At 38.2% G+C, this 16,199-nt stretch overlaps 1 protein-coding gene across 1 annotated transcript in view; it reads left to right on the top strand.

The window, feature by feature from the left end:
- Rasef (RAS and EF-hand domain containing) overlaps positions 1 to 16,199 on the top strand; it is a 72,161-nt gene that overhangs the window by 49,738 nt on the left and 6,224 nt on the right. The window contains exons 13-16 of the mRNA XM_006981407.4: positions 2,833 to 2,914; positions 4,121 to 4,235; positions 7,532 to 7,651; positions 11,960 to 12,036. Coding sequence (XP_006981469.1) covers positions 2,833 to 2,914; positions 4,121 to 4,235; positions 7,532 to 7,651; positions 11,960 to 12,036 — 394 coding nt within the window. The remainder of the gene's footprint in view (positions 1 to 2,832; positions 2,915 to 4,120; positions 4,236 to 7,531; positions 7,652 to 11,959; positions 12,037 to 16,199) is intronic.

Here is a 16,199-nt window from a genome sequence, read left to right as displayed (position 1 = left end):
TTTTCAATTTCTGTGAAGAATTGTGTTGGAATATTGGTAGGCATTGCATTTAATCTGTAGATTGCTTTTGGTAGAATGGCCTTTGTTACAATACTCCCACCCATACAAGAATGTCAGAGGTATTTGCATTTTCTAATATCTTCTTCAATTTATTTCTTCAATGCCTTAAAGATTTTATTGTACAAGTGCTTGCTTACTTAAAGTTATCCAAAGATTTTTTTTTGAGGCTGTGGTGAAAGGTACTGTTTCCTTGATTTCTTTCTCAGTCTGTTTTTCATTTGGATGTAAGATATTGGGCAGTGTGTGTGTGTGTGTGTGTGTGTGTGTGTGTGTGTGTGTGTGTGTGTATGTATTTTGTGTCTTGCGTCTTTGCTCCTTAGCTGTATTAGTTTCCTGGTGGAATTTTTAGGGTAACTTACCTACACTATCATAACAGCTGCAAATAAAGATACTTATGACTTCTTTTCTTATTTGAATGCCCTTGATGTCCTTAATTTGTCTTATTGCTCTAGGTAAGATTTCAAGTCCTATACTAAATGTATATAAAGAGAATAGACATCCTTGTCTTGTTTCTGATTTTAGTGGAAATGCTTTGTGTTTTTCACTGTTGAGGATGTATATTTGATGCAAATTTCTTTTATTATATTGAGAAATGTACCTTGTATTCCTAATGTCCCCAAGACTTTTATCACAGGTAGGTGTATTATTTCAAAGTCTTTTTCTGCATCAAATGAGATGATCATGTAGTAGATTATGTTCTTTGATTTATATATTGTTAACTATCTTGAATCTTTGGGATGAAGCCAGCCCGATCATGATGGATAGCTAATCTCTTTGATGTATTCTTGAATTCAGTTTGCAAGTCTTTTCTTGAGAAATTTTGCATTTAGATTCATAATAGATATTGGAGTATTTCAGTCTGAAAAGATTCACTACACCCAAGAGGCCAAAATGAATAAATGATCCCTGAACATTATAATATATCAGAGTGGGGGTAGGACACAAAGCAATTCTCAACAGATATCAGAAAGTTGAAATAACATCTTGCATCTTCTCTGACTGTCATGGCTTAAGGATACTGACCACAACAGCAACAGCAAAACAGGAAGTATACAAACTGATGGAAACTGAACAAGTCAGCACTCAATGAAAATTGGATGAAGGCATGAATCAAGAAAGAAACACCTTTTAGAATAGAATGAAAATAAAAACACAACATACCTAAATCTCTGGGACACAGTCAAGGCAGTTCTAGGAGGCAAGTTCATAGCACTAAGTGCCTACATCATATACTAGGAGAGATCTCATAATAATAACTTAACAACATACCTGAAAGCTATAGAAAAAAATAGAAAATATCCAAAATAGAAGAGAAGAAATAATCGAATTGAGGGCTGAAATCAGTGAAATAGAAACAACAGTATCAAAAATACAAATTCAGTGAATGAAGAGTTGGTTCTTTGAGAAAATCAACAAGATTGACAAATCTGTAGCCAAATTAGCCAAAGATGAAAAGAGAGATGATCCAAATTTTAAAAAGAGGGGAAAGCAAGAGATTACAGTAGACACCAAGATAACTTAGAGAATAATAAATTTAAAAATCTGAATTCCAGGGCTAGGAAGACATCTGGATGTCTTCTGAAACATTGAGAAGCATGTACTGCTCTTGCAGAGGGCCCAAGTTCTGTTCCTAGCACCCATATCAGACAGTTCATACTTCCCTGTTAACTTCAGCGCCAGGGTATCCTACACTCCTTCTTGACATCTATAGGCACTCACACACAAATGAAATAATATGTAAATATCATAAAATTAAAAAAAACTTTATTCCACCAAACTGAAAAACCTAAAAGAAATGGATGAATAATTTCATATATACAATCTACCAAAGTTAAATCAAGATGAAGTAAACAATTTAAAGACTCCTAGAACCCCTAGTGAAATAGTAACAGTAATTACAATCTCCCAACCACAAACAGTCCAGAGTCAAGTTAATTCGGTAAAGAATTCTACCAGATCTTCAAAGAACTAACGCCAATACTCCTTAAATTATTCCACAAAATAGAAACTGAGGGAGCATTTCCTAATTCTTCTTACCACTATTACCCTGATAACAAAACTACACAAACAACAACAAAATGAAAATTTTAGTGTCACTTTTTCCAAATTTACATAATAAACACTAGAAGGTGTCTGAAGTATACTAATTATCATTTACTTTTCTTCATCTAAGGAGTTATTTAGACAATCAGAAATGATAAACCAAATTGATTGCCTACACCACATTGGACATATCTGTAAATTTATAGTTCTCTGATAAACACTTTAAGAAAACAAAAGTGAAATTTCACTTCAATTTAATTTATAAAATAACTAAAGTATTGTTTTGGTTGCTAGAGACCATGACATACATGTGTATATGAGTTTGTATGTTTGTGTGTGTGTTTATCACACACATATTCACACACACAAAAATATACATGTATATGTGAGTACAATAGTCATATGTGAGCATCCATGTACATATACATATAATGTTATATGCATACATATGCTTGTATAAATAACATGCACATAACATACATTTTAATAGTTTTGCATGTACACATATAGGATTGAGTTCAGACATCTAGGAAAAAAGAACTGAGATTGCTCTATTCCATAGAGTCAGTTGTACCTTAGGTCAGTGAGAATGCAGATAGTACATCCATATCTACATATGTAAATTGACTTATTAGAAGCTTGTTCTTTGAAGGCCAAGTGCATTTCTTTCTACTTTGGCTTTGGCTTTAGACAAAACTTACAGAATTATCTGTGCTATTTCTATTTCAGGAGTTGATTTCCAGATGAAAACTCTGATTGTAGATGGTGAACGAACAGTTCTTCAGCTCTGGGATACAGCTGGGCAAGAGAGGCAAGTGCTTTTCATAGTGTTTTGAAGGAAAGAATACAAATAAAAGCCTCATAGGGTTGACTATACTATTTATATTCAAAATATATTACTGTGCTTGAAGATTCGTATTTGTAATTGTAAGGTATATGTAATACCAATAAAGCTTATCTTTCCAACATCTCCTCCCATATATTTGTATCATTTGTAAGAGAAGAGAGTCTTTGATCTTCTTTTGAGCTGATGTTTGGTTGTGGCTGCATGCTTTGCCTTGGAGAGGAGGCAATATTTCTGAATACAGTGTCACTGTGAGGGGTACTTAGTTTTGAAGCACTACGTGATGGTCAAGCAGACCCTACCCAATATACTTAATTGAAGAGCAATTGTTACACAAGATAAGTGGCAGATAAACTTCTGGTCATGCCATATCTTAGATTTCTTGCCAATGACCAGAAGTATGAAGCATAAATTTTAATTTTATCTAACTCACTGTGGGTCAAAATTTTCTCAGTTGTGCAATGAGTATGTTTGAAAGCCTGGGTCTGTACTGTTCATTGCACTAAGATTCAGTGATGATCATGGAGACACAATTTGCCCTTGGTCACTGCAAATATTACCTCACTGTTTTCCCCATTTTGGGCCTCTTAGAGATTAGGCCATAGGCAAAAACCAGCATACATCTAGGTTCCTCTGTTCCTACTCTTTAATATATTACCTCCTTTCATTTAAAACACAAAGCAAACACAAAAACCTCCTCCTGCCTTTCAGAACACAATTCTCCAGCAGACTGGGCATTCAACCATTTTGCATAATTGTGTCTTTGCACATATGTATATGGGAAGGTCCACAGGTACATGCAAAGGACATAGCTCAATATCAGATTTTTTTTTCAGTCACTCACTGCCTGGTTTTTGAGACAAGTATTTGGTTTCCCATGTCTGTTTGCTGGTTTCTGGGGATGAACATTTTTTCATTATGCTTTCACCATTGTTGGGGTTAAAGTTTATGGTTAGGAGACATTCTTGGAATTTTCAGATGGTGAAAAGGATGGGCTTTCTCAATGATCACTAGACCTTTCTGAAAGAAGTTTATCGGCAGTCTTTGCTATTAAGGCTTTTCTTTGTTGGAATTGGTTATAGAAAATAAAAGCTAAAGGGCATATGGGAGATGAAGTGCAAGGCAAGGACCAGATGACAGGTTGATGCTGAGCTTTTGCTTTGTCTTTTCCAGATTCAGAAGTATTGCCAAGTCTTACTTCAGAAAAGCAGATGGAGTCCTACTGCTGTATGATGTTACTTGTGAAAAAAGCTTTCTGAATGTACGAGAATGGGTGGATATGGTTGAGGTAAGGATTATAATGAAGAAACAGAAGATGCAAAGGAGTCGTGGACTGTCTTAAGAAATGCCATTGCTTTTTGGTTTGTTTGTTTGTTGTTGCTGGTGTGAACGTGATTAGGAGCCACTGATCTGTGCTCTCAGGAAGACTGACAATTTCCAGTGTCAATTGGCAACCTTTCCAAGATGGATTCTCAAGTTGAAGACACTTCTGCAAGTAGCTTCTGGAAACAATTTTTGGATTCTTTGCTAGATAAAACATAGGAATCCTGTGTAATGAAGTGGAAACATGGACACCCAGAAAAGCAACTTTTACAAACATGGAAGTAGTGGGGTTGCATATACAGTGTGTCAGGAATTTTAGAAACAGCTGAGACACTACTGGGATGTTAACAGGGCTAAGATCCAAAGTTAAGATTATTCTAGTTGTCATGTGGAAATATTTAGAAATCACAAGATGTCTTGGAAATATGAATTGGCATTTTTAACATGTGGGATGGGTGCCTTTTATGTCAAGATGACTGTGTCTCCACTTTAGGACCTTTCATATCATTTGGTTTCACGGTCAGAATTTGTAAAAGTACTGTTTACTGCCAGTTGTTACTAACAACAGGGTACTCTCCAGAAAGTACAAACTACTGGTAAATAATACTTCTCAAGTAAGTAATACCAGCTGTATTTTAAACATATTAAGTTACAGGCTGAATACTAGTGTTGTCTGATCTCAAGTGTGCCTGTGAATTAATGTTTGCTTCCTGAGTACAGAATTTATGGAAAATATGTTGTGTGATTGGAATAATTCTTTGATGGCGAAACATAAATATGTCTTGTTTTATCAAAGTACCATATCTTAAAGTCACTATGAATGCAGTTAAAATTATTCACATTTATGTAATATTTTACTTGATAAAATTATCAATATATTACATTTATTTCTCTAACATCTGAAAAAATAAGAAACAAGCAATTTTTACATATTGTGAGAAATCTGAGGCATAGAAAGTATATGATACTGCTTGTTTTCATAATACTAGTATGTAGGGATGGAATGGAGTCATAACCTCTTGACTCAACATTAGCCAGTACTTTGATACAATAGTGAGTTACAAATGAATAGCAGTTGCCTTGAAACTAAAGGAAACCTAAGGAGCTTGTCTCTGCAAGAGAGCCTTCTATGGAATAGAACTCAGTGGTCTAGAGCACTGAGTCCTGTGCCAAACATCTTATCATTAATATTTGGGGCTTAGTCTCCATTTTCAGGCTTTGTGTATGCTGAAGAAAATGCTCAGAAAATGGTAATTCAAAAGGCAAGGTCAGCCAATGAGGAAATATCCTTACATTAAGTGAGACACTGCAGATGCATATTACAAATGAGCTTTTCAACCACCCATATCACTTTCTCATGGCACCAGAAAAGGAAGAAAATTGTATTCAAGATGAATCACATTGCATTTGAATTTCACTATAGAAAAAGAATGGCCAGAAAGAGACTTCCCCATGGCTCTTCCTAAGATGAGGGACTGAAATGACACAGCCCCTATTAATTGGCTTAAAGAGAGTGTCACCATTGCTAGTTGCAGACATGGATAAGACAGCAAACTAAAGGAATTGTACAGCGAGTAAATGGTGTGCAGGAAGTGGCAGGGATTGCAGAAGAATAGCAAAGGTGGAGCCCAGGCCTGTGATGAGGCAACAGGACCAAGGGGACCTCACAGAGAAAGTAGTGTTTACATCTGTACTTGAAAGGATGCTACATTCTATTTATATGACTTTAGGAAGTTATTTAGTCAGTGTGGGGGCCCAGAGAGGCTCCCTAGTAAGGCCTTACTCAAGATCAGAAAGTCTGAGCTTCCTTTACCCAGAAGGTCTGCATAATAGGAATATTTGGCCAAAGGTGTGGTTACCAGGTGTTACCTCGACCTTGAGAGGGGGAGGTCTTTTGCTCCTCCCCTTGCTGATGTATATAAAAAGCCCATCATGAATAAACTCAGGACTGCTGGGTATTGACCCAGGGCCCCTCAAAGCTATTGTGTGTCTCTATCTTTCTCTCCATCTACTACTATATTTCCTATCTAGCATCTTTCAATTCCTCACTCCCCTCTTCAAGGGATCCTTTAATAGGTCACAACTTGACCTCAACACTGGGCCCCAACAGATACTCAGCTCCTTGGCTAGTAGTGTGACTATTTGTTTGTCTTCACCATGAATCTTGAAGAGATCACTAGAGAAGATGAACATCTGAATGTGTGGAACAACAATTATGGAGGAGGGCTATGTGCTCCTTACTCTCCTTCACATTAAATACACTTTTATGCCTTAAGTCAAAGATGAATGTCAAATATAATCTCATGTTTGTCTTTATGTCTTGACCCTGTATGAGAAACATACAAAACGACTGAGCATGTCATTTAAGCACTGCAAAGTTTAATTTCCAAGTGTTTGTTGTGGGATGGCTGCTTATTGTAGCTAGGAACCAGAAATGTGTGTTTCTGTTCTGTCATGCATATCACATTTTTTATTTACATCACAGCCTTACAAGTTGAAATATGCTCTATGAGACCCTTACCTCCAGACATGGGCTCCTGGCCTCACTAGTGGTTCTGAGATCCTGTAGAAGTCTGCACACACTGATTGGATGGCTTTGGAATATATGACTTATGACTATTTTCTTTGTTGTAAACTAGAGTAGTGAGTGTGAACTTTGCACCCCAGTCTTCTACTAGGATAAATGAAGGATGATTTACAATTTGCACCTGGGATAAAGCAGTTGCTGTAGAATGAATACTGTTTTAAGGAGAAGGTGTTACCCTACATTATGTGGACATTCCAACTGAACAGAGTTCTGTGGTCATGCCACTGGGTTGTATAGTGATTGTAGTATACTGTGCACTGTGCATACGACTAGTCTCATACCCTTTACCTTTTTTACTATCCAAGAGTGGAACATTGCCTAAGTGGGGCAATACAGCCACATTGGGACCTTCCTTTCAGCTTTACATGTTCTTACTTCATTTCTCTGAATTGCAGACTTCTCATTTGCAAGTGAGGAGGAAGGTTAATTGTACTTCAAGGCATGTTGAGTTTTAAAAATATTATTTTTAATGTAAGCAATTTGATTGTTGCAATTAGCAGTAAGACATAGATAATCAAACTAGCTATGTATTCTGTTCTACATCTATAAATGATTATGGATAATAAATTTGGCACCTTTAGACAAATGGACAATGGCACCTACTGGTACCATTGTGACAGCACTATAATTGGTTCAGTGTTTGATGTATGTCCACTTCTTTTCCTTCCTGGTAGGATGGAGCCCACAGACCTGTTCCTATCATGTTAGTAGGAAACAAGGCTGATCTTCGTGATACTGCTAGTGCCGCGAAACATATGTGTATCTCAGCATATCTTGGAGAAAAACTGGCCATGGTAAGAGTGGGGTGTGTCCAAAATGAGACAATATCATGGTGGATCATTGTTCTCAGAATTGAAAGCAGTCCTTCCCTGTGTAGTTCACTGCACTGAGACTGTCCTCACCCCATGTTGTATCTCACCCTATATTGTACACTGTGTTAGAGACAGTCCTCATGCTTATGTAGTCCATTGTTTTGGACACAACCCTTACTCCAGTGTACTTTACTGTGCTGTACACAATCTTCATCTCTGTCTCACACTTTGTTAGAGATAATTATTACCTTTAGTAGTTCGCTATGTTATACACAGTCCTCATGCTGTGTAGTTGGCTGTTGTAGGGACAGTTCATATCGGTCTACTTCACTGAGAGTGTGAGTTGAGAAAGTCATCTTCTCTTCTCTAGTTCCTTATGTTTGAGAAAGTACTTTCCCCCTGTGTAGTTCATTGTGTTGGAGATGTTTCTCTTCCTATGTTGTTAACAATTTTGGACACAAATCTTATCATTATGTAGTTCACTATACTGGAGACATTTCTTACCCTATATATTGCATTGTTGGAAACAGCTCTCACTCATATTGTGTACTTCAACATGGTAAACACAGTTTGTGGTGATATTGTGTCCCCCAATATATTGTGCACTCTCATAAACTTATCTGGGGTCAGAGAACAGAACAGCCACTAGATAGACATAGAGGCCAGAGAATGGTGGCGCGCGTGTGCGCGCGCACACACACACACACACACACACACACACACACACACACACACCTTTAATCCTAGCATTCCGGAGGCAGAGATCCATCTGCATCTCTGTTGAGTTCAGAGCCACACTGAAAACAGCCAGGCATGGTAACACACGCCTTTAATCCCAGGAAGTGATGGCAGGAAGCAGAAAGGTATATAAGGCATGAGGACCAGGGACTAACGTCTTGTTAAGCTTTTAAGCTTTTAGCAGCAGTTCAGCTGAGATCCATTCTGATGTGGGCCCAGAGGCTTCCAGTTTGAGGAAACAAAATCAGCTGAGAAGTTATGGAGGTGAGGTTAGCTGTGGCTTATTCTGCTTCTCTGATCTTTCAGAATTCACCCCAATACCTGGCTCTCAAGTGTTTTTTATTAATAAGACCATTTAAGATTCGTGTTGTAAAAGTTCACATCTCTGTGTAGCTGACTGTGTTGAAGATCTTCAACTTGTGTAGTTCCTGTGTTGAAGACAGTCTTCATCTCTATTTATTTCAGTGTGTTGGAGACAGTCCTTATCCTGCATAATTGACTGTGTTATGAACTATCCTTACCTTGTGTTGAACTAGCCCTTAATTTGTATGATTGACTGTGTTAGATACAGTCCTCATCTTGTGTATTAATACATAGTAGTGGAAGACTGTGTCCAACACCTTGTGTTGGACCCAATCTCCTACCCCTTGTCCTACACTTTATTGGAGATAGTTTTCACTTTGAGTAGTTGCACACAGTCCTCACATTGCATGGTTTTAGGGACACTTCATACTTGTCTACTTCATGCCTTACCCCTTGTAGTTCACTATGCTTTATTCCTCACCACTGTATATTACACTGTTCAGAGTCGGAGCCTGTAGTTGTTGGTGTTGGACAATATCCTCATCCTGTGTAGTTGACTATTTCTGGGATAGTTCTCACTCTGTGTAGTTCTTTTTGTTGGAGACAGTTCTCATGCCTACATAGTTCACTGTAGTGGATTAAGTCATCACTCCTGTGTCTGGCTGTTTTAAGGAGAGTCTTCACCCTGTGTGATTGACTCTGTTGGGAACAATCCTCACTCCTTATTCTTCAGGAGACAGGGTCATTCCTTCCTCTTTGTATCATTCACTTTGTTAGTACAGTGGTTACCCATATTGTTCTCTGACTTGGGAACAATGAATTTCACTTTGTTGAAGACAGTCCTTTGCCTGCATACTTTACTCTCAGGAGTACAATCTTTTCTTCTATATATTTACTCATTTTGATCTCCAACATGACACTTACCTCTTTCATTCATATGCCAGGAGTTTTCCCTGTAGCCTCTTTAGACCTAGGATCTTGGCCTGGCATCTGTTAGCGCCAATCTGAATTCTCAAGTTGCTTCCTTGTGCATCTTTTGACTTACTCTTGAAAGCCTCAAGATTTACTTTGCTTCTTCCTGACATATATAACCATAAAGAATACTGTTTGTACTACACATGTGTATTTGTGATTTGTATAGATTTCTTTTTGTCAGTTTGCTTATGTAAACCTAGTAGAATGTTTTTTTCTGTCAGTGCTACAGAGTAGCTACCAAATCCTTCCTTTACACTTTATGGTGATATTTAATCCTCACCCAAGGATGTTGCATCCATAATTGTCCTTTATTGAAAGAATCTGTCTCCATCTTGCTTTACAATGGCATACATATATAACTGTTAGAATTGTGGCAAGTGCAAAAAATAAAAAATAAAAACCAAAAAACTGTGGGGTTTTATGACAGGGATACCTAATAGATGCTTTTCAGAAGTAGAAACAACTTAATGACTATCAAAGAATCTAATACAAAAATAGGAGCTGAAGTGAGGTTGGCAACCTAGCTCTTAGGAAGAGCAAGTGTGAAAATCCTGAGATCAGTTGGAATTTAGGCCACTGGAGAAATACAGGGAAGGGCCAGGTACCTAGAGAATTATGGGGTAAAGATATGATATAAGGTAAAGCTTGAAGATCGCCTCAACTTGAGATTAAGCAGTGTATGGTTGGCTGTGGAAAAGCATTTGAATATTGCCTCAAAAAGGATGAGAGTCATTTGAAGGTTAGAAGCAGAGGAGCAACTAACTATGCAAGGGCAGCTAAGGGAGTTGTCTGTGCAATATTTCACTTGAGCAATGCAGGAGCTCTGTACTCTGATGGAAGAAGCTGAGATTATGATGGAAGAAGCCTTGGCCACTGGACCAAGCAAACACACCCTTTTTCCCTCACCAAGACAAGGTCTTGCTATGTAAACAAGGACTTCCAATTGACCTGATACTGCTAACATTCTTTTGATAGATATGTAATTCTTAAATGACTACCTTAAACTGTCATTTTCATCTGTCTCGAATTTTTGAAGAGAATATGTGGTGTTATGCGCTTGATTATTGTAAATGAAATTATACCACGAATTGTTAGAAGGTCTTATTAATAAAAACAAACCCAGGGCCTGGTATTGGAGTGAATGCTGGAAGATCAGAGAAGCAGAACAAGCCACAGTCACTTCACCTTGCTAATTCCTCGGCTGATCCTGTTTCCTCAGACTGGATGCCTCTCAGCTGAACTGCTTCTCAAAAGACTGAAAGCTTAACCAGGCTAGTTCCTGGTCCTTATACCTTATATACCTTTCTGCTTTCTGCCATCACTTCCTGGGATTAAAGGCTCATTTCCTGGGATTAAAGACATGAGTCAACATGCCTGGCTGTTTCCAGTGTGGCTTTAAACTCACAGAGATCCAGATGGATCTCTGCCTCCCAAGTGATAGGATTAAAGGCATGTGTGCCACCATTTTCTGGCCTCTGTATTTAGTGGCTGTTCTGTTCCCTGATCCCAGATAAGTTTATAGGGTATACAATATTTTGGGGAACACAATATCACCACATGAAATTTTGCATTTTTTAAATATAAAATAAAAATCTTCAGATCAGGAACTATTCCTAGTATTATTGTGTTTAGGCTGGTTTATTTTGTTTGTTTGGGGTAGAGTCACATATAACAGGCTAGATTTGGAAGTCTGCTTCACTTGCCTAGTGCTGGTATTCCAGGCACACTCCACTCCATATATATATATATATTGTTTTTCTAGACAGGGTTTCTCTTTGTAGCACTGGTTGCCTGGAACTCACTCTATATACCAGGCTGACCTCAAACTTGGAGATCAACCTGCCTTTGCTTCCAAAGTGTGCCACTGTAACACAAATTGCTAAACAGTTTTATTAATAAAAAAACCCAGAGCCAGATATTGGGTAAGAGCTGAAAGATCATCGAGGCAGAGCAGCAAGCCACTAGTTCTTACCCCTACGAAACTCTCTGCCAAAAGAGAGGGAGCTCCTATCTCCACCCCACCTTATCATTTCCTCTCTCCACCCCACTCTAACACTTCCTGTCTGTCTGTACAGACCTCCAAACCTCTGTGGTTAACTAGTAGCTAGCTCCTCCTTCTTATGTTCAGGCAAGCTTTATTTGTTAGAGCACAAATAAAAATATCACCACATGCTACCATACTTGGCTAGGAAAAAATGTTTTTAATTTAATAACTCAAGTATCAGGAAATCTAACCAAAGCCTTCACTGAACTGTGTGTACTTATTTTCTACAGACCTATGGGGCATTATTCTGTGAAACCAGTGCCAAAGATGGCTCCAATGTGGTTGAAGCTGTTCTCCATCTTGCTCGGTAAAGTTTGCCTTGTGTTTAGAAAAAACAATTTTTCACTGACCTAATGGATATGTCAAATTCCTTCCTAATAGCATGTAGTTAAAATATCTCCTGTAGAACATAGTTCTGTCTTCCATGGTAAAGAAAACAGTATATGTATCTATTATAAAAACTAGTAATTCTGCTTGTTCATTGTCGACATTGGCTAAATATTTTTATTACTGAACAAAAGAGATGTAGCTGCAGTATTTTTTGAACATTTTGTAAAATATCACCATGAAAGGTGATACTTGACTTATAGAGTCATCTCCTGAAACCAAAATTTAAACACAACAGGCTGTTATTAGCCTAATTGTTAGGAAATTTTGCTGATCAACTAGGGTAAAAATAGCAAATTACATATCATACCATTTGGAATCACTGTCTGAATTGCTCACTTTGTAATTATTAAAAGAAGGCAGTGGTGTGGAGAATACATAACATTTCACATGTGGATTAGAATAAAACTCATCATTAGAAGATTTACATAAAAACATGTATGTCAGTTCTTCAGGTATTAGATATGCCAGTACTATTTCCCTGATTCATATTTTCTGCTTGGTGTGTTCCTTGGTCAGGTTTCTGTCAACTTAATGCAGATATTGTCATTTGAAAAAGGGAACCTCAACTGAGACAGTACTCCCACCAGATTGATCTGTGGGCAAACCTCTGGGACATTTTCTTTATTAATGATTGATTTGGTGCAACTCTGCATACTACCACCCCTGGCCATTTGGTCCCCCTGGCCATTTGGTCCCCCTGGCCATTTGGTCCTGGGCCATATAAGAAAATAAGCTGAGCAAGCCATGAAGGGAAAACTAGCAAGCAACATTTCTCCATGGTATCTGCTTCAGTTTCTGCTTCCAGGTCACTGTCCTGTCTCCCATGATGGTCTGTGGCATGGAACTGTAAGCTCAAAAAAATTATTTCCTCCCCAGGTTCCTTTTGGTCATGCTGTTTTATCACAGTAATAGTAACCCTAAGATAGAAATTTGTACCAAAGAGTGGACTATTGCCAGGACAGACCTAACCACATTGTTTTGGGCCGATTGTGAAAGGATTATGGAACTGAACTTAAGGCAAGAAAAATCTTTGATGTTCAGAACTTAATGAGTTATTCTGTGGGAGTTTTGAAGAGAAAATTGAGAGATACAAAAAAAATACAGATGATAGGCACTTGGATTTTGAAGTGTCAGAGGGAAGTTTTGGAGTTCTTCAAAGACTTTATTGGGACTCTTCATGTGATATTTTGAATGGAGACTATATAATCCTTGTCAGCTGGGGCTGAATCAGCTGTGTTTGAGAAGAGACCAGAAGCACTAAAATGGAATCTTTGCTTTTTTGGGACTATCAACACTGGTCAGCTGGAGCTGATAAATTAGTGATGACTACTAAGAGACAAGTACTACTAAGATAAAATCTTCTGTGTTTCCTTAGGGTCAGCATACAAAAGCCCTGGTCCATAGGTGGGTTGAGGCTGTATTTCACACTTATAGCCAAACTTGGTGATGTCTCCCAGGTGGTACTGGGTTTTTAAGGAATGAAAGGGTCATGGAGAGCAGCTGAGGCTTGGTATTGTGAGAGGCCATGTGAGGCCATTGGTGAGGGTGCAGACTCACCTGCAGTTAAATCCCCAGGATTGAAGGGATTGGAGAGAAATTTAAGCTTGGTACCATGTGGCAGGCAGGGTCCCTAAAGTAAGTTCAGAAGCATTTGTTTGGAAAAATGGAGCTCAGTTGCACAGAGACTCAGCATTTTTGAGATGCCAGTACCATGGAGTCACATCAAAAACCAAAGCACCTTCAGCTTGTAGCTGGCCTCAGCCTATGAGCCACACTGTTTGTGTGTGATAGAGCTTAGACTGGGCACATAACTTTGAAGCCCAGAGGAATGGGTTTCATAAATCAAACACTGAACTTTTCCTGTGGCTTTGCTTTGATCTAATTGTGACTGCCCTGGTTCTTCCATGTTGGAGTAGAAAAGTATGTAAATTATTTTTTGTTTACAGGATTCTACAGTTAAGAGATTTGGAATTTTAAAGAGACTTTGAGTATATCATAGAAACTTTGAATTTTGAAATTTGCGTTTGAATTTAAAGACTTTGGTATTTTAAAAGTTGAAATGTTTTATATTGTAATACTAATATTGAGATCTTGAAAACGAACAAGAAAGGAAAGGTTATGATTTAACAGTAGTGTGTTTGTGTTTCAAGTTGAGAATGAGTCAATTTTCCTTATTAGTTTTTTTTGTCCACCTGACACAAGGTAGACTTGCCTGGTAAGAGAAAAGCACAGTCGAGAAAATGCCTCCATAGACTACATGGTAAGCAAGCATGTGGAGTGCTGTCTTTATGAGTGACTAACTTGAGGGGGCACAACCCACTGTGTGTGGTGTCACTCCTGGGCAAGTGGTCCTGCGGTGGATAAGAGAGCAGGTTGAGAAAACCGTGGGGTGCAAGCCAGTAAGCAGTGTTCTCTGGCTCCTGTTTCAGTTTCTGCCTCCAGTTTCTTCACCTGACTTGTTTGGCTGATGGACTGTGGTGTGGAATTGTAGGCTAAAATAAGCCCTTTCCTCCCCAAGTAACACTTGTTCATGGTTTTCTGTAAGAGCAACAGAAACCTTAACTAAGGCAGTCTGTCACTAATGGAAGCATAATTTCTTGCTGTAATGAAGGAGTTATGTATCTACTAAAAGGGAAAAAAATCCACAAAATTTAAATAAGGACAGTATTCTCTAATTGTAGACAAACAACTACATAGTTTTCTGCATGCAGTTCTTTTTCTGGTGATTTTTGAATTCGTGTAAGAATAATTAGTGTGAAAACTGACCTCTGGTTTTCCTTGCTACATTTTAATTGGTGACATAGATTTATAGCACCTGGTAAGTCAGACTCTGATCAGAATGCTTGGAGTGTGATCTAGGAACAGATGACTACCCTGACTTGAAAAAATGAGTAAACAGGCCTCAGGTCTTCCATAGGTCCAAGAAACATCTGTTTGTGGCAAGGAACAGCAGGTGTCCTGGGCTCAGACTTAGTGTCATTGAACAGTTTGGGCATTAACAATGGTCTAAGGACTCCCACCTCAGCCAAGGAAATAATCTGCTTAAAACAAAAAGCAACATTGACATTATATGTAACCTAGAATAGGCAGAAACAAGCACAGAGTCTTGTGAACATGTGGGGTTTTGCTTTGTTTTGACCTGAGCTAATGTTACTGTTGGCAGAAAGCAGCCATTGCCACACTTTTATCTGCTAAGTCAAATGATGACTCTGTGCTTTTGGGACCATTGGGAGCATCAATTTCTGTGTCTAAATAAGTTACATATAGTGAAGGAAAGAACCCACACTCCTTAGAGTGTTGCTGGGCCAAGGTTTAGTAAGAGCTGGCATTGTACTCGGTCTCAGTTTCTACACTTGTGACATGTTGTCATGATGACCAAAACATGTTTAATTGTGGAGCATTTCAATTATTTTTTTAAATTATGTATGCCTATCTGGTAAAATCTATGCAATATTCTCAAACCTGTAAAACTCAAAAATCTGAAAATTTCTGGGCACAAGCATTCAGCGAAGAAATACTTATACCCTATAAGTGGCAACAAGCTGCTGCCTCCATATTGGAAGGGAGTGACAAAGTGAGACTCGAAGTTCATTCTTCACAAAAAAGCTTTATTTATTTATTATTATCATATTTAGTAGTAGTAATGTAATAGTATTAATTATACATGTCATACATGAGTGCTTATATATGTGTGTGTGTGCATATGTGTGTTTGTGAGTGTGGACATGCACATGCCATGGTATACATGTGTAGAGTTGACTCTCTTCCACCTTCACTTGGGCCCTGGGGATCAATCTTAAGTTCTCAGGCCTGTATGAAGGTGCTGTACTTCTGAGCTATGGTACGGGCTCTCAAAGTCCACTCCTAAATGCAAGCTCTGGAGTCATCTGTACATTTCTGCTTTATTGCAGACCTCTCTAATCTGTACAATTAGAAAGAGGACTGAATAAAATGGCCTCAAAGGTACTTTCCAATGTTAGAAGTCTGTATTTCTGTGAAATGGCCTTCATTCTATTAAATAAGGTCACAATTTAGTGCTCAGTTGTCTTGTGGGGCCATAGTAAAGTCACAAGGATAGAG

This window comes from Peromyscus maniculatus, chromosome 2 (assembly GCF_049852395.1).
Source record: "Peromyscus maniculatus bairdii isolate BWxNUB_F1_BW_parent chromosome 2, HU_Pman_BW_mat_3.1, whole genome shotgun sequence".
Taxonomy (NCBI): Eukaryota; Metazoa; Chordata; class Mammalia; order Rodentia; family Cricetidae; genus Peromyscus; species Peromyscus maniculatus.
Note: the sequence above shows the minus strand (reverse complement) of the source record. Positions and strands in the feature narration are given on the sequence as shown.